The 18,987-nt window shown below is 43.2% G+C and overlaps 1 protein-coding gene across 16 annotated transcripts in view; it reads left to right on the top strand.

Moving 5' to 3' along the window:
• The window catches only part of POSTN (periostin), a 53,122-nt gene that overhangs the window by 19,343 nt on the left and 14,792 nt on the right, over positions 1-18,987 (top strand). For all 16 annotated transcript variants that reach the window (XM_079959287.1, XM_079959298.1, XM_079959294.1 and 13 more), the window contains exons 8-16: positions 1,021-1,233; positions 1,775-1,909; positions 3,639-3,787; positions 7,167-7,303; positions 10,182-10,312; positions 13,132-13,262; positions 13,557-13,659; positions 14,412-14,479; positions 17,647-17,692. In XM_079959287.1, the coding sequence (XP_079815413.1) occupies positions 1,021-1,233; positions 1,775-1,909; positions 3,639-3,787; positions 7,167-7,303; positions 10,182-10,312; positions 13,132-13,262; positions 13,557-13,659; positions 14,412-14,479; positions 17,647-17,692 (1,113 nt within the window). The remainder of the gene's footprint in view (positions 1-1,020; positions 1,234-1,774; positions 1,910-3,638; positions 3,788-7,166; positions 7,304-10,181; positions 10,313-13,131; positions 13,263-13,556; positions 13,660-14,411; positions 14,480-17,646; positions 17,693-18,987) is intronic.

Here is an 18,987-nt window from a genome sequence, read left to right as displayed (position 1 = left end):
CGGTTCGGGAATCAGCGTGTTTTTACATGAGTAGAATGTGTCCTTATATTTAAAATGTATCTCTGGGTTATTTGTGGGGCCTGCCTGGTGTTTTTACATGCATAGAATGTGTCCTTTTATTTAAAATGCATCTCTGGGTTATTTGTGGGGCATAGGAATTTGTTCATTTCCCACCCCCAAAAATATAGTCCAGCCCCCACAAGGTCTGAGGGACAGCGGACCGGCCCCCTGCTGAAAAAGTTTGCTGACCCCTAGTGTAGGGTTATTGGCCAAATGCGATTGGGTTTGAGATTCATGCATAACATAGTAGAATCACAGATTCATAGAACTGTAGAGCTGGAAGAGACCCCAAGGATCATCTAGTCCAACCCCCTGTAATGCAGGAATGGCTAAGAGATTGATATGTGAAACCAGCACCGTTCTGGCAGCTCGGTATGAACTGTCTGAAACAAGTGGCAACTTTTGCCTCTCCCTCTGCCCCCCTCCCACAAACAGCAAGTTACTGATTCATGTCACATATTGCCACCAGAGAGATAATGTACAAGGTTGGTTTTTTTTAATGAAACAGTTTAAATGTATGTTCTAAATATCCCTAGCTATATGTGCTATTTAATGGTTTTGCTATTTTTCTGCTCATGATTTTGATTCTAATGTAAGTGTAATGAGTTGCAAGGTACAAAATAAAATTCACAATGAAATGTACATTTGAAGGGCTAAGCCCTTGTCCAAAGGCATATGATGCTTGTAAAAGTCTTGTTCAAGTGCAGTCCACACTCGCTTTTCTAGCTGGAACAACCACATAGCAAATGTTTCAATATGGGTACTACTAAAGGTGTGTGGGAATCTCTCTTTCCCCCTAAATAGTTAAGAACATTTCTAGTGGAAATGAATGTCAAAAGCAAAACTCATTACATTAACTGTTTATAATGGCATTGTATTTTCTAAAACGTACCAGTTTGAGATGGCTGCAGCATCGCCTCAGGTTTCATTTGAGCCCTTTCTGTTCTTTCCCCTGTTTAGCTCTGATGAAGTTCCACATTCTGAATACTCTCCAGTGTTCTGAAGCCATCATGAGTGGAGGTGTCTACGAGACCTTGGAAGGCAATACTGTCGAAGTTGGCTGTGATGGCGAAAGCTTGACAATCAATGGCGTCAAAATGGTGAAGCGAAAAGACATTGTGACAAGCAATGGTGTCATTCATCTAATAGACCAAGTGCTTATTCCTGACTCTGGTGAGTCTTCTTCTTCTTTGGGATCACTCGTAGCTGAGTAAGAATGTCTTTCTTAAACACGGTTTTAACAGTGAGTCCATAAGTGACTGTGGAGACCAATTCTGGATCCTTCCACAGTGGGGACATAGGTTTCTGGGCGGGTGAAGGTTTGCCAAGCGTGCCTTCCTCTTACCACATTTCTCCCTTTCTTCATGAGTTCAAGTGTCTTCAAAGCCCATGACACCTTTGGTAAAGGCTGTTCTCCAACTGGAGCGCTCGCAGGCCAGTGTTTCCCAGTTGTCTGTGTTTATACTACATTTTTAAAGATTTGCCTTGAGAGTGACACTCAGGCGACTTCCAATCCTATGCACTTTCTCTAGTAGTAACTGACCCCTGGAATAGATAGGCAGGTAGTCTCAACTAATTGTCTCTTTTGAAGAAGTAACCCATTTATGAACTCTATGGATATTCCTTGTGTATCCTTTTAAAAATATTTATCTGTTTGGTAAGAGTTTTGGAGCGAAACCTAATGCTTGTCCACCCATTTCTTCCTCAATTTCAGCTAAGCAAGTTATAGATCTTGCTGGTCCTCAACAAACCACCTTCAAAGACCTGGTGTCTCAGGTTGGCTTGGCCGCAGCTTTAAAGCCAGAGGAGGAATATACCTTGCTAGCTCCAGTGAATGGGGCTTTCTCCGGTAGGTAGACCGACAGACTTGGTGGCACTAAAAATAACTCTTAAGAGATATCTTAAATATCTTCTTCAACAACTTTGTGAAGAAGTCCAGCACGAGAGAGTTGAAACTACTTACAATCACTGAAACTGAAATCCCCTTGATAGATTTAGGATGCTCAGACTCTACAAATAAGTCTTGATCAATACAAGAAGATACCTCTGTGAGACCTGTTGCTGGAAGTCCATGGGACCTCCATGGCTAGGAGTGAGTGCCTGGTAGTTCCAGCTATGGTTGCTTCACTGTCATGGGACATGGGTGGCACTGTGGTCTAAACCACTGAGCCTCTTGGGCTTGCCGATCAGAAGGTCGGGGGTTCAAATCCCCATGACAGGGTGAGCTACTGTTGCTCTGTCCCAGCTCCTACCAACCTAGCAGTTCAAAAGCATCCCAGTACGAGTAGATAAATAGGTACTGCTGTGGCAGGAAGGTAAATGGCTCTGTGCGCTCTGGTTTCCATCATGGTGTTCTGTTGCACCAGAAGTGGTTTAGTCATGCTGGCCACATGACCCGGAAAGCTGTCTGTGGAGAAACACCGGCTCCATCAGCCTGAAAGTGAGATGAGTGCTGCAACCCCCTAGTCACCTTTGACTGGACTTCACCATCCAGGGGTCCTTTACCTTTACCTTTCATGGCTTCAGAGGGAGAGGCATTCCTGAGGAGCCAGTCTTATCAACTGCTGGTGGAAGCACAAATGCTGGAGGAGGAGAGTTGTTGCTCTGTTCTCTGATGGCACACATATATATATGCACCAAGGCTGGCCTGGCTGAGTTGTCATTACTACAGCCTGTGAGGACAGTAACAGTTAACTCAAATTCCTGATATGGAAGTGTCTGGACTTGCTTTAAAAAGAGTAAGAGCAAGGGAGAGAATTTCTCCTCCCCCCAATTCCCAATTATGTCTATGACTGAACCACATCCACAACCAATCTTGGAGTGGCTCCAGATGGGTACAAATATGGGACTATGAGGCTTGTCTTGACCAAGAGAAAAGACTGTCACTGCAATCCAGCCTGCTACTGCCATCACTATGCCAGAGACATAGTTAAAGGGCCTCCCTCCACACACAGTCTTTCTCCGCACCTATGCATTTATTTGACCACTCAAATAGTTCTTCATGCATCTGAATTCAGCGGAGGACAGTGCATCATGCAAGCTACTGCATGCTTTAAAGTTAAAGGGTAAAGGGACCCCTGACCATTAGGTCCAGTCGTGGCCGACTCTGGGATTGTGGCGCTCATCTCGCTTTATTGGCCGAGGGAGCTGGCGTACAGCTTCCGGGTCATGTGGCCAGCATGACTAAGCCGCTTCTGGCAAACCAGAGCAGCGCACGGAAACGCCGTTTACCTTCCCGCCGGAGTGGTACCTATTTATCTACTTTGACGTGCTTTCGAACTGCTAGGTGGGCAGGAGCAGGGACCGAGCAACAGGAGCTCATCCCATCACGGGGATTTGAACTGCCGACCTTCTGATCGGCAGCCCTAGGCTCTGTAGTTTAACCCACAGCGCCACCCGCGTCCCCACTGCATGCTTTAAAAAGAGGCAATTGTTGGTTTGGGGGTAAATAACAGATGTGAAAGAATGAGGCCAAAGCTGAATGGAGGTGAATATCATTTCCCATTATATCTGAGATTGTATGTAAAACTACATGAACGAAACCTAATTTAGGCATTATGTTCTATCCAAACTGTTAGATGACGTCTTAACTACGGACCAGAGGATCCTCAAATTGATTCTGCAGAATCACATTTTGAGAGTGAAAGTTGGTCTGAATGACCTCTACAATGGACAGTTCTTGGAGACCCTGGGAGGAAAGAAGCTCAGAGTATTTGTGTATCGTACAGTAAGTGAATTTTAAAACTCGGGAAATATTTATGACAGCAAAAGATTGCAATGTGTAGGAACTGCTGGAAAAGAGATAGGGTTCTCCACTACACTATTAAGTTACTTCACTGTGCCTTATTAAAAAAAGAAAATTCATGTAATTCTTGGACCCCAGAGTTAAATCTGGAATCCTTGCTAAACCATCTCCAACAGTTCTATAGTTAAATATGTGACTGTGCTAGGAACCTGGCAGGTACTGGTTTTGAAAGGTATTCTTTACACAGTACAGTCGCACCTTGGAAGTCGAACGGAATCCATTCTTGAAGTCCGTTTGACTTCCAAAACATTTGAAAAACAAAGTGCGGCTTCTGATTGGCTGCAAGAAGCTCCTGCAGCCAACTGGCAGCCGTGGAAGCCCTGCCAGACATTCAGCTTCCAAACATCATTTGAAAACTGGAACACTCACTTCCGGGTTTCGATCGTTCGGGAGCCAATTTGTTCAGGAGCCAAGGCATTCAAGATCTATACGACTGTATAGTTTTCAATATTTATGGTTGGAGAGATCCAATGCCCTTTGAGAATAAGAGTAAATTATGTTGCCCTGTTTTAACAGAAATTGGATTTTACCATGGAAATCCAGTATCCAAAGTTGCCCAGTGATTTTCCCTGCTCTGCTTGTGTTCTTAGTATTCCTTTGATTTAAAGTGGGGCAGGAGCAAGCTCTAAGGAGCCAGGATCCGAAATGTTTTTCTTCTGTATCTGGAGGTAAATCTTATAAGGAATGAGTCCATTGTTTCATCTCCCCAGTGTTTCTGGTTAGCAATCTTGTCCATGAGCTTTTGGCACTGTGTGGCCGTTGGGAAAGAAGGATTGTATACGGTTTTACAGAGAGGTGTAGTGAATTATTCACAGTTGTACTTTTTAATGATGTCTAGCTGCGAGATTGACAGCAGCTGGGAAAGTGCATGATTTAAAGCAAGAATCTTGGGAACCAATACCGACTTTTAACCCCAAAATGCATTTGGGGACACATTTCTTAGTCTTTTTCCATATATTTGCATTTGGGGACCCATTTCTTAGTTTTTTACCATATATTTGCATAGTAGTAGTGCTATGTGTGAGAGCCAGTGTGGTGTAGTGGTTAAGAGCGGTAGTCTCGTAATCTGGGGAACCAGGTTCACGTCACCACTCCTCCACATGGAGCTGCTGGGTGACCTTGGGCCAGTCACACTTCTTTGAAGTCTCTCAGCCCCACTCACCTCACAGAGTGTTTGTTGTGGGGGAGGAAGGGAAAGGAGAATGTTAGTGGCTTTGAGACTCCTTCGAGTAGTGATAAAGCAGGATATCAAATCCAAACTCTTCTTCTTCTCCTGTTGTGACTCACCTTGGACAAGCTGTGTCCCGCTAGTGAGTCCCAGTCCACCAGCTGAAGACCAGTGATTTAACAAATTAGAAGAATAAGATTTGAAGGCAGTTCCATGTGTTGAGTACATCAATGAAAAAAAAAATTATTTCAGAGAGCAAGGATTAATGCCAGCAATCAAATTGACTTGTTGGAAAGGTGACTAGTGAGCCCGATGCTCCTGAGAATCTGAGAACTGAGGCTTTAAACTTGGAAATGGGTTGCCATCAGGGAGGGGGATGAAACTTGATTCATCTTACATTTAAAGGCAAGCCTACCTAACTAGCTGTTTCCCAAACAATACATGAGGCAAAGTAGAGTAATCCTTAACAATTCACACTTTTATGAATTTTGCAGTACAGTTCTCCAGCTGAGTAATGTCAAAAACATGTATGCTAGGCTAACGTTGTGTATACAAAAGTATGCATTAAGAGAATTGCTTTGCAAAAAAAATGTGTATATTTGGGGAAATTGCATACAAGAATGTGTATGTTAGGAGTTCTTCACACTGAAATTCTGGTGTACAGTGGTATCTCGGGTTACAAACACTTCAGGTTACAAACACTTCAGGTTACAGACTCTGCTAACCTGGAAGTAGTATTAAGTTAAGAACTTTGCTTCAGGATGAGAACAGAAATTGTGCAGCAGTGGCGCGGCGGCAGTGGGAGGCCCCATTAGCTAAAGTGGTGCTTCAGGTTAAGAACAGTTTCAGGTTAAGAACGGACCTCCAGAACGAATAAAGTACGTAACCAGAGGTACCACTGTATCTTCATGTGGATTAAAAATAATAATCACAGACTGATGGGGAAATCAGTAAGAACTAAATTTAAGATTGGAAAAATGAGAACTTGCAAAATTTGCCCATCTCTAGTGGTTCACCATGAGAGCTGTTCCTTTGCTAGTTGTACTTTAAAGAACAGTACCGAAAGCGACGCAGGTGGCGCTGTGGGTTAAAGCCTCAGCGCCTAGGACTTGCCGATCGAAAGGTCGGCGGTTCGAATCCCTGTGGCGGGGTGCGCTCCCGCTGCTCGGTCCCAGCGCCTGCCAACCTAGCAGTTCGAAAGCACCTCCGGGTGCAAGTAGATAAATAGGGACCGCTTACCAGCGGGAAGGTAAACGGCGTTTCCGTGTGCGGCTCTGGCTCACCAGAGCAGCGATGTCACGCTGGCCACGTGACCTGGAAGTGTTTCCGGACAGCGCTGGCCCCTGGCCTCTTAAGTGAGATGGGCGCACAACCCCAGAGTCTGTCAAGACTGGCCCGTACGGGCAGGGGTACCTTTACCTTTACCTTTACCGAAAGCGAAATCTTTCCAGATTCAGTTTCTCCCATCAATCCAAGTGTTTGATGGGAAAGGCTATCTGGGGAGAAAGTGAGCCTTAAAAGGGAAGGCGACCTTTCAGGATATCGCAACCCTGGGAATAATCTGAGCCAGAGTGCAAAATTTGGGTTCTGAGAATGTTTGAAGACCATTTAGATACTTTTAAAACTGTTTCCTGTCCCTGCCTTGGATTTCTTCATATCCATCCAGCTTAGCTTGTAAACACATTCGGGGAGAACGGTATATTTCAAATACAAACAAATGGCTGGCTTTAAGTAAAAAAAAAATTAAAACATTTCTCCATAGCCAAAGTAGGAAAATGTTCCTTCACATTCGCTCCCCTTGTTCCCTTGAAAAGTCGCACAACAGCTCAAAGTTTTGTGGACCAAAGCAAACTTCTTGGTCCCATGCAAACATGATCAGTAAGAGATTCTCTTTCCACTCCATCCATCTAGAAAAAAGCTGTGCCATTCGTTGCTATGCTGCACATTTTGTACAGCCAACAGGGAACATTGGTTCCTGAAAAGAGCAGAAATTAAGCACCCGCAAGAGAACTGGGTGAACTACATTTTATATAGCACAAAAGTTTGGAGAAGTTGCATAATCCAGAGCTTGTTTAATATGTTTACCCACAAGGCTGCATTCTGTGATACTTCTGTTTATTTTTTCATTACTAGGCTGTATGTGTTGAGAATTCATGCATGGTTCGAGGAAGCAAAGAGGGAAGAAATGGATTTATCCACATTTTCAGGGAATTAATTGATCCAGCAGAGAAAACTCTACATGAAGTATTGAGATCGGATAAACGATTCAGGTAAACCATGATTTTTAACCGTATCAAAACTCCCTCCCCCCCCCAGCAAACTAAACAGAAAGATGAGATTTCAGTTATACACGCTGATACTGAGTGATGTTGAGAATCATTCTTTTAAAAATTCCCACCCTCAGTTTAACTGTTGTTGTTGTTTTAGGCTTGGAGTGAAAATGATCTAAATAAAATCCGTAAAGTATCGTGAGTGGATGACTCTTGTCACCAGTTTTAGTGAATAGACTGCCATCTGTAATTAGAGGTTTGGGGGATCATAAAATGAAACGATTATTTTAATACTTAGTAATTTAAAAAGCAAACAGTGGCTCATAAGTCCACAATGAAATTTTAAAAGAAAAGCTGGGGCTAGATCCCAGGGAAACCTCCAAACCTTTCAGACAATAGATAGATAGATAGATGATAGATGATAGATGATGATAGATAGATAGATAGATAGATAGATAGATAGATGATAGATAGATAGATAGATAGATAGATAGATAGATAGATAGATAGATAGATAGATGATAGATAGATAGATGATAGATAGATGATAGATAGATAGATAGATAGATAGATAGATAGATAGATAGATAGATAGATGATAGATAGATATAGATAGATAGATAGATAGATAGATAGATAGATAGATAGATAGATGATAGATAGATGATCGATAGATAGATAGATAGATAGATAGATAGATAGATAGATAGATGATAGATAGATAGATGATAGATGATAGATAGATTGATAGATAGATAGATGATAGATAGATGATAGATGATAGATAGATAGATAGATGATAGATAGATAGATAGATAGATAGATAGATGATAGATAGATAGATAGATGATAGAATCTTTATTTGCATCAGCCGCAAGCCATAGCAAAGGAATCAAATACAATAAAGTTCAGACCACAGTTGGAAGGGAGAATTCCAGTTCTAATGCTGTATTGATAGGAGAAGCAGCATCTGTGCCAATTTTCCTTATGAGTAGCGCAAAGATACAGGAACTGTCTTGGTACTTGCATTTTGGAGCTCTAAATATATACTACCTTCTAAATGTACTTTGGCAGATATATTGCGTATGCATGCGAATGTCAACTATTATCATGATCAAGTCCACGAAGCTGGAGGCAAGACTGCAAAATATTTTTTTAAAAAACAACAACTATAATGTTCTCCAGGAAAAAAATCTGACTAGGAGAATGAATCATTTATTGCTTTCCACATTTTCCAGCCAGAAATGTCGGAGGGTATATCAGAAAAAGAGAGTACTATATTTTCACCGCCTTGCTGTTCGTATCTTCTTGCTGGTTGCTCCTATCCCAGCATGCTTGTGGTGCTTTTTCTTTCTTTAAATTCAAGGAAAAGAGGGAAAAGATGAAAAGCAGCAGCCTTGCTGTTTATGTCTGAAACATCCCAGTAGAATTCAGTCGCGTACATTGCCTAAATATAGCCAATATAGCACCCTCTAGATGTTGTTGGACTATCACTACCAGAATCCCTGAAAGTTGGTCATTCTGGCAGGGCCCAATGGGAATTGGAGTCCTACAACAAACTGAGGACACCATACTGGTGACCTCCCATCTGGACTGCTGTAATGTGCTGAATGTGTGGCTGCCTTTGAAGATGGTCTGGAGCTGAAGCTAATGTGGAATGTGGCTTCTATACTGGTAATGGAGGCAGAACAAAGGGACGTGTCACCAGACCTGAATGTATTGCACTGACTGCCAGTGAGCTACTGGGTCCAATTCAAGGGGTTATTATTATTATTAGCATAAAGGACCCCTGACAGTTAAGTCCAGTCACGAACAACTCTGGAGTTGCAGCGCTCATCTCGCTTTACTGGCTGAGGGAGCCGGTGTTTGTCTGGATTTTTCTGGGTCATGTGGCCAGCATGACTAAGCCGCTTTCTGGCGAACCAGAGCAGCACACGTAAACACTGTTTACCTTCCCGCCGGAGTGGTACCTATTTATCTACTTGCACTTTTGACGTGCTTTCGAACTGCTAGGTGAACAGGAGCAGGGACAGAGCAACAGGAGCTCACCCCGTTGCGGGGATTCGAACCGCCGACCTTCCGATCGGCAAGCCCTAGGCTCAGTGGTTTAGACCACAGCACCACCCAGACCCCTTATTATTAGCATACAGAGCTCTAAATGTTTTGGGACTCAAGCAGCAACTTACCTAGTGTCAACCATCTCAGACCCTACAATTGGCAGGTGGTACCTTGGTGGCGTTGCCACCACCAGGAGCTTCCTAGTTGGCGTTGACCCATGACAGGACTTTCTTGTGGCAATTCCCCGTTTGTGGAATGCCATTCCTGGTGAAGTACGCCTTGTTTCCTTCATTACTGACTTCCAGGAGGAATTCAGAAATATCACTGTTTATCCAGGCATTTGATGGCTGAAAGACAGTGTTCCTGGCAATCCCTGAAATCACTAGTTGCGTCAATAGGTTTTAAATAATAATAATAATAATAATAATAATAATAATAATAATAATAATAATTGTATTTATACCCTGCCCATCTGGCTGGGCTTCCCCACTCTGGGCGGCTTCCAACAAAATATTAAAATACAGTAATGCATCAAACATTGAAAGGTTCCCTAACCAGTTGTAAACTGTTCTGAAAATATTTTTGAAATATTTTAAACTTGGTTTTAGATATTTTTTGCAGTTTTTTAACACTTTTAAAAGATCATGATGGTGAATATGATGATGATTGATGAGTTTGCCACCCTTCACTCCTTCATAATATGAATCTGTCTTTAGGGACACTCTTCTGCCTGTGAACACCTTCATCTGAAACAATAGGACAATCTTCATGCAGAAACTGGGCAGTTGTTAATTGTTTTGTGCTCTCTTTTCTTCCTCAGCACATTCCTCAGCCTAGTGGAAGCAGCAGACTTAGAAGAGGTTCTTTCTCAACCTGGTGACTGGACCTTGTTTGTCCCAACTAATGATGCTTTCAAAGGCTTGACTGAGCAGGAGAAACAGACCCTGATAAGTAAGTAGGTCACAAAAAGAAGATCACAGAGCCAGTGGCTTCTCTGCAGTAGTCCTTTTCAATGTTGTGAGCAGTGCTGGATTTACGTATAAGCTAAACAAGCTATAGCTTAGGGCTCCAGTCTCTTGGGGGCCCCGAAAAAATTTAAAGGGAAAAAACACTGGATGTACATTTCCAAAATATAAGATAAAAAACAAACTAAAACCTATATACAGCAACAGTGTTTTGTGTTGTGTAGGCTCCTATGATGTAAGTAATGGGCCCCGCCTACTAGCTTGCTCCCTAAAATATCACTGGTTTGCTCATTTATATATATAGGGTTGTATTTCACTATTAACATACTTCTTCTTAATTGGATTTCAGTTCAACAATCACTTGATAAAATACATATTATGTGCAAATGGCTTTAGATACCTATTACGTCCATAAATTACCATATAGCATATATTCAACAATAAAAAACCAGCGACAATTTGTTGTTGACAAAGGACAGCTGGACATATAAAGGGCCCCATTACCTCCAGTAGTTTAGGGCCTCATCAAACCTAAATCCAGCCCTGGTTGTGAGAGATGCTGTGTGATTTCTCTTGGCCACTTTAGCTTCCCGAAGTCTCTAGGACTGAAAAGAGGAAGACACCTCTTTATTCTACCAAGTTCTATAGCAGCTGTGGTTGTCTATTGCAGAATAAAACAACAAAGCTCCTGTTTGGACATTTTGATACTAACCATTAAGCCTTTACAATACAATACAAATCTTTACTGCATTCATAGACCAGAATTTAAGCCTTTAAAGATCCTTGACTGTTCTTGGAAAAACTTCCACTTCCTACAGACAAAGTGTATTCAATTAATAAGTGGATATTTTCTGAGAATACACGCTTTTGACAGACACAGCAGGAGTAGACAGAATATGCATTTTTAAAAACCAGGCAGAGTACACAGCAGAGGATTCCAATACACATGCAATCATGCTGAATTGGAAGGGAATCAAAAAAACAATGACAGTGAGCCAGGCAGATTTACGACCTTAAGCTTGAAGATCGAGAACAGTGATGAGAAAGGGGTGGTGGTGAAAAGTTTATGAAAAGATCCATATTGAAGACTGCTTGTGAGTGATCACATGCATGGCGGGAGATGATGATGATGATGATTTATTTATATCCCACCCATCTGGCTGGGTTTCCCCAGCCTCTCTGGGAGGCTCCCAACACAACATTAAAAACACAGTAAAAGATCAGGGCTGCTTTCAGATGTCTTCTAAAAGTCAGATAGTTGTTTATTTCCTTGACATCTGCTGGGAGGACGTTCCACAGGGTGGGCGCCACTACCGAGAAGGCCCTCTGCCTGGTTTGTGCATGAACATTAAATGAACTTCATCACCATACCTACTCCTGAATGATTTGTTGTTGTTGTTTAGTCGTTTAGTCGTGTCCGACTCTTTGTGACCCCATGGACCAGAGCATTCCTGTATTCCACTGCCTCCCGCAGTTTGGTCAGACTCATGTTGGTAGCTTCAAGAACACTGTCCAACCATCTCGTCCTCTGTCATCCCCTTCTCCTTGTGCCCTCCATCTTTCCCAACATCAGGGTCTTTTCCAGGGAGTCTTCTCTTCTCATGAGGTGGCCAAAGTACTGGAGCCTCAGCTTCAGGATCTGTCCTTCCAGTGAGTACTCAGGGCTCATTTCCTTAAGAATGGATAGGTTTGATCTTCTTGTAGTCCATGGGACTCTCAAGAGTCTCCTCCAGCACCATAATTCAAAAGCATAAATTCTTCGGTGATCAGCCTTCTTTATGGTCCAGCTCTCACTTCCATACATCACTACTGGGAAAACCATAGCTTTAACTATGCAGACCTTTGTCAGCAAGGTGATGTCTCTGCTTTTAAGATGCTGTCTAGGTTTGTCATTGCTTTTCTCCCAAGAAGCAGGCGCCTTTTAATTTCCTGACTGCTGTCACCATCTGCAGTGATCATGGAACCCAAGAAAGCAAAATCTCTCACTGCCTCCATTTCTTCCCCTTCTATTTGCCAGGAGGTGATGGGACCAGTGGCCATGATCTTAGTATTTTTGATGTTGAGCTTCAGACCATATTTTGCACTCTCCTCTTTCACCCTCATCAAAAGGTTCTTTAATTCCTCCTCACTTTCTGCCATCAAGATTGTGTCATCCGCATATCTGAGTTTGTTTATATTTCTACCTGCAGTCTTAATTCTGGCTTGGGATTCATCCAGTCCAGCCTTTTGCATGATGAATTCTGCATATAAGTTAAATAACCAGGGAGACAATGTACAGCCTTGTTGTACTCCTTTCCCAATTTTGAGCCAATCAGTTATTCCATATCCAGTTGATACCCGTGTTGAATTTCAGGGGCCTGTGAATAAGATATACACAAACTGTTGAAATAAACAAATCAATAATACACTAAAATCCAGCCCTAGTTGATAATCTCTTGGATTATTCACAGTCTACTATGCTTTCTATGAAACTCTGAACACTACTAGAGGCAACAACCTTGTTACTGTGTATTTATTTTATTTTTACTTTTTCAAGGGTGAAAGAGCCCCTGGTCTTGTCAGAGGTTCTTGATCCCAGCTCAACTCTCTGATTTTCCTTGTGGATGTGGGAGGAAAAACCAGATCTTGAATTTAGGGCATTTTGTTCCGGGATAAGGGATTAAAAGGTAAACAGGTTCTCTGTAGCACAAAAAAATAAAATAAAAATAAACAGCTCCCCTGTAGGAAACTTTACTAGCCAGTGGAAAGGCTTGGTGAATCATTGATCCAACCGTACTTACGTCCATCACTGATTTTCTTCCACAGGGGACCAAAATGCTCTCAGGAATATTCTGCTTTATCACTTAACTCAAGGAGTTTTCATTGGAAGCGGATTTGAACCTCGTGTGACCAACATCCTCAAAACTATCCAGGGCGGCAAATTGTACTTGAAAGTGGTGAGTATTGACAGTAACCTTTCGACAAGAATGATTAACCCTGTAATTTAAGTTGAAGGACGGAGACAGTATTCTGAGAGATGTGCGAAACCTGCCAAGAAATTTCTCTGATTTTGTCAGAACTCTTTTGGCTTCTCTTGCAGTCCCTAAAGCATTTTGCCAGAAGAGGATTTTCTAACATTGCCTTACCATGTGTATTCCACTATATAAGATACTAGACATTATAATAATATTTCAACTGTTTGGAAATGTATTCTCTCTTTTTGTTGTTTACCTTTATTATTTAATCCTTAGGTGAATGACACTCTTCTGGTGAATGATTTAAAAGCAAAGGAATCTGACCTCATGGCGACCAATGGTGTGATTCATGTCATTGACAAGCTCCTGTATCCCGCAGGTGGGTTGTGGATTATTGTAATGTATTCACCCGTGTTCCCTAGACCATACACGTGCTGTTTTCCAATCAAAAGGGAAGCAGGTTTTCTGTAGCATCTGACCATTTGGTAAATTGATTCAGTCATCTGCACAAATCTCACCTGATGGTAGATGAATGAACATTATACTCGTCTCCTATCTCTGAGTGGTTGCCCCAGAAAAGCTTTGCTGTCACCTATGTTGTGGTATTTTTAGCACACAAAGAGTTTTTCTGTTTCCCAGGCTTTTTATTCTTAAATATTTAAGCAGTTTTCACACTATTGTACTGATATAATTCTCTGCTGCTAATTATATTTTAGTTCTTCTTTAGAGCTGGCTTTCTTTTGCTTTCGAGTTCTGTTTCATGTTGCATTTTATGGTTTTAATTTTTACTTTAAAATTACCCAGAGATGGTAATTTAGATGGTATAGAGTTGGTATATAAATATAGAAAAGAAATAAATGAAGCATTTAGCTCTCTGGGACAGAAGTACTTGAAAAACACAATATTTATGTTTATAATTACTCTGAGGAAATGTGGTGCGTTTGAGAACTTTACAATCCCTTTCTCCTGTTTTCCAATTTAAGTTATTCATATATAGGGCATAGCCGAAACATTTTACTGACTTTCCATTTTGAAGAAACCAGAGTATTGCTTAGGATTTTCTCTCTGTGTTAAAATTATCTTTATCTCACCATACTTTTTTTATCTTTTTCTTTATGAACAAAAACGTAGATGTACCTGTTGGAAATGACCAGCTCCTCACAATTCTGAAAAAATTGATTAAGTACATCCAGCTCAAGGTATGTTCTATAGATTGTAATTTGTGATAACACATAGAGCCAAATCTGAATCACACCAGTGGGTTAATTTCCACTGCTTTTTGTCCATGAGGCCAGAAAATACGTTTGTCATAGAATAGCAGTGTCAGTGAGATGTGGGGCAGTTAACCACCCAGCAGATGCCCTAAGCAGAGACACATCAATAACTCCTATCCCACAAAGCATATCTACTTCACCAAATGTTGATGATCATCAATTCCCTGACGTTCTTTTCCTGTTGCCTACTAAGCATCAATACACTTTGATGGCCACAACCCTGACAGTGAGGTGGAAAGAGGGCTTTGCAAATAGGATCCATGCTCTTAACTCCACTTTGGGACATCCTCCTGGCTATGCAATGAACATTGCCCCGCCCCATTGCACACTTGCCTCTTGCTTAGACTGGAGTTGGTGCACCTGAAAGGAGCAAGCTGGGGTGGCTGTCCATAAACTCGACTTTGACATGGGTGCCAAGAGCCCTTAGTAACAAGTAATTCCCCAAATGCTTTTTATTCAGGAGAATAGCAAATATAGAGGACAGCACAGAGATGAACTGGAATGAGTAGAGACCAATGGCAAAGAAAACAGAAATAATTTGGTATGTGGCAAGGTATCTGGTTGTGGACAGAGCCTTGAGGGCATAGCTGTCAACTGTTCCCTTTTTTTAAGGGAAATTCCCTTATTCCAAATAGGATTCCTCACAAGAAAAGGGAAAGGTTGACAGCTATGCTTGAGGGGTTGTCCCCAATTTGCTCTGTGCTCCAGTTTCTGCACTGCAGGTTTCAAAGGTGGACTTCACCTGTCAGAGATTCTTCAGCTGTGATTCCTGCAATTGCAAGGGAGTTGGGCTAGCTACAGTATTTTTTGTTCTATAAGACGCACCAGACCACAAGACACACCTAGTTTTTGGAGGAGGAAAACAAGAAAAAAAATATTCTGAATCTCAGAAGCCAGAACAGCAAGAGGGATCGCTGCGCAATGAAAGCAGCAATCCCTCTTGCTGTTCTGACTTCTGGGATAGCTGCGCAGCCTGCATTCACTCCATAAGACGCACAAACATTTCCCCTGACTTTTTAGGAGAGAAAAAGTAAGTCTTATAGAGCAAAAAATACGGTAATTCTTGGGATCCCTCCCAGCTCTACAGATCTATGATTCTGCAAGGCCTTAGTCAGGGTCTGGGCAGAAGAGGAATGATGGAGACCGCCTCCCCAACCTGACCCTTCCAGAGGAAAAGAAGAAGACAGCTCACAATTACAACAGGGGTTTGAGGGAAGTCACAGCTCAGGGGAAGATGAGGGAGAAAGTTGGGAAATAATAGTAGAGGAGGAGGCGGCAGAGCCAGAGCAGCTGGCTGACACGTTATCACTAAAAAGCATCCAAGACCCACCATCTCCCAGACGCCAGCGAGCCTTAAAAGTAGGAGAGCAAAGAGCTTGGAGACAGATGGCCCTAAGCGACAACCATAAAGGGCTTGCTGCTGTTGACGAAATGGGGAGTGGGTGAAAGGAGGGGTGGAGATTTACTCGGGACAGCGCCATTATTCCAAGAGGCTGTGTTCTCAAGCCTCTCTCTGTAAATATTGAATAAAAGGCAGATGGTAAGGACTTTTCCTTGTCTTAGCCGTTCCTGGCAACCTGCTGTAGGGGTTGGTTCCTCTGCCGCCTGACAGCTGTGCACCATAGGTGCCAACTCCCTGGGGCCCTGGGTGTCCAAGCACCCACAAAATTCCCCATGAAGTGGCCAGGCACCCACAAATTTCTGTGCCAGGGCCATGCACACTGCAGGGCGCCCAGAGCCCTGGGCAACCACAGTCAAAGATGCTCAGGAAAGTGGAGGTTTCAGTGACAGCTGTGGGTCAAAATTAATGTCACAATAAACTCAGAGCAGCCGCTGCAGCAAAGAATAGCTCCATATTGAGAGTCTCCCCCTCCCATTTCATAGAGCTTAGTCTGTGCCCTGCTGCCATTGCAATAGCATGTTTCACCCAGTGGCATCGCAAGGGGACGGGGGGGGTGCGCCCCGGGCACGGCGACGCACGCAGCCATTGCGCCGCCGCAGCCGCATGTGGAGGATCCTCCGTTCGCATCCATTCAGTGCTTGAGCAGCGCATGTGGCAAACCGCTACGTACAACACATGCGCGGTGTTGCACGCATGCGTTGTATGTGGTGACAGTGCACATGCACCGGACATAGCGGTTTGCCACCAGCGCCACTCAAGCGCTGAACGGACGGTGGTGGGATTACTCCGTCACTGCTGCAGCCGCACATGGAAGATCCTCCGTTTGTGGCTGCAGCTGCAAGCAGAGGATCCCGCCACCGTCTGTACGGCGCTCGAGCAGTGCCAGCGGCAAACCTCTATGTATGGTGCATGTGCGCCATTGCTACGTATGGCACATGCACCCTACCTAGCAACACCGCACATGCCCCCTACGTAGCGACGCCACACATGTGTCATATGTATCTGCGCAGTGCATGCGTTGTACTTAGCGGCGCCACGCATGCACAGCCGATGGTTTGCCCCACCCCGGGTGTCGGTTAGCCTTCGTTCGCCCCTGGTTTCACCTCCTCTACTCCACCTTATTGACTGCTGTTGCAAGAAAATGCACAACGTGGGAAGAATGCAAGAACAGCCCTACTGAATCAGGCCAATGGCATCCTGAGCCAGCATCCTGCTCTCAGTGGACAACCAGATGTCTGTGGGAAGCCTTTGAGCAGGACCAGAGCACAACTGCTGCTCTCCCAACTTGTGATTCCCTGCAGCTGCTGCTGTTCAGAGGGATACTGCCCCCAGCTGTGGAGGTAGAAAACATCAGGATGCAAGCTCAGTTTTGATGACGAGTTTGGTCTACAGGCTGAGTTTTACTAGATGTTTACTAGAGGGGAGTTTTGGCAACCCTGTGTTTTGTGGGAACATTTAGTTCTTGGCCAAAAATGGGATTATTATTTTTTTTTAATGTGAGTCCTAGATTAACTTCCAAGGATCTCTGCTCCTCTGTGTTGCATGCTTAAGATGACATTCTCGCCATGTGAACTTTACCCTATGTGCTGCCAGTGTGATGGTCATTTCTTCCTTGTGAAATGTGAAGTATTGTTTTCCACTTCCCTTTAGGTACCACTAGATTTAACTCATCTTTCTCTCCCCTCCACAGTATGTCCGTGGCAGCACATTCAAAGAGATTCCATTGACATTTTACAGTAAGTATTTTTAAAGGTGACATAAAGGTCACAAATGTTTGATGGGATGGAGGGATTTGAATGTCCATTTTGGATAACTAGAACTGTCAAATAATGGTCAGGAAATTGGGGGGCAATACTGCATGTGTGGCACAGAGTGGACACTAAAACAAATGTCCCTAAAACTCATTCATTAGCAGATGATCACCCATTTTGAAGCCTGGAGATAACTCTCCATTCACGAATGTCCATTAATGTTAACGGTCCATTCATGGATGTTCATGGCTTGAAGAAGAGTTGCTGTTGTTGCAACTGTGAGATGCAAACCAGAGATTTCAGCTGACTCCTTCAGCAAAATCGTTTCCTCAAAGGTGCAACTGGACTTTTAATGTGGAAAAGCAAAGGCAGTCAGAATACATGGGACTTGGAAATACTGAAATTCGGCAGGATCGTGCCCTGCATTTGTATCACCCAATTATATAGTTATTGTGCTGGTGAAAGAAGCACAAATAATTCTGGAAAATATAGCTTAAATTATTGCTTTCAGTCTAAAAAGGATATATATATATCCTGACCATTAGGTCCAGTCGCAGACGACTCTGGGGTTGTGGTGCTCATCTCGCTTTATTGGCCGAGGGAGCAGGCGTACAGCTTCCGGGTCATGTGGCCAGCATGACTAAGCCGCTTCTGGCGAACCAGAGCAGCGCACGGAAACGCCATTTACCTTCCCGCCGGAGCGGTACCTATTTATCTACTTGCACTTTGACGTGCTTTCGAACTGCTAGGGTGGCAGGAGCAGGGACCGAGCAACGGGAGCTCACCCCGTCGTGGGGATGATTTGAACCGCCAACCTCCTGATCGGCAATGCCTAGGCTCTGTGGTTTAACCCACAGTGCCACCCGCGTCCATATATATATATATATATATATATATATATATATATATATATATGGTACGGAGTTGTCTTTCAGTCAGAAAGGAGGTAGCTGTTAGCAAAGGGCTTCATTGGTATAGCATCACAGAATCACAGAATTTTAGAGTTGGAAGGGACCATGAGGCTCATCTAGTCCACCCCCTGAAATGCAGAAAACTTTTGCCCAATGTGGGGCTCAAACCCACGACCCAGAGATCAAGAGGCTCATGCTCTAACAACTGAGCTATCACTTTTTTAAAATTAAAAAAAGGACTTTGGTGGCCACAGGTTTACTGATACCACATCAGTTGTCTTGCTAATGGGAGTACCACTGTATATGTGTCAGGAACTCTCTTCACAGATTCTTTTTTAGAGTTTGTTCACGAGGAACTTCCACAAGTAC

Source organism: Podarcis cretensis, assembly GCF_951804945.1.
Source record: "Podarcis cretensis genome assembly, chromosome: 17".
NCBI lineage: Eukaryota > Metazoa > Chordata > Lepidosauria > Squamata > Lacertidae > Podarcis > Podarcis cretensis.
This window is presented reverse-complemented; position numbering and strand designations above follow the sequence as displayed.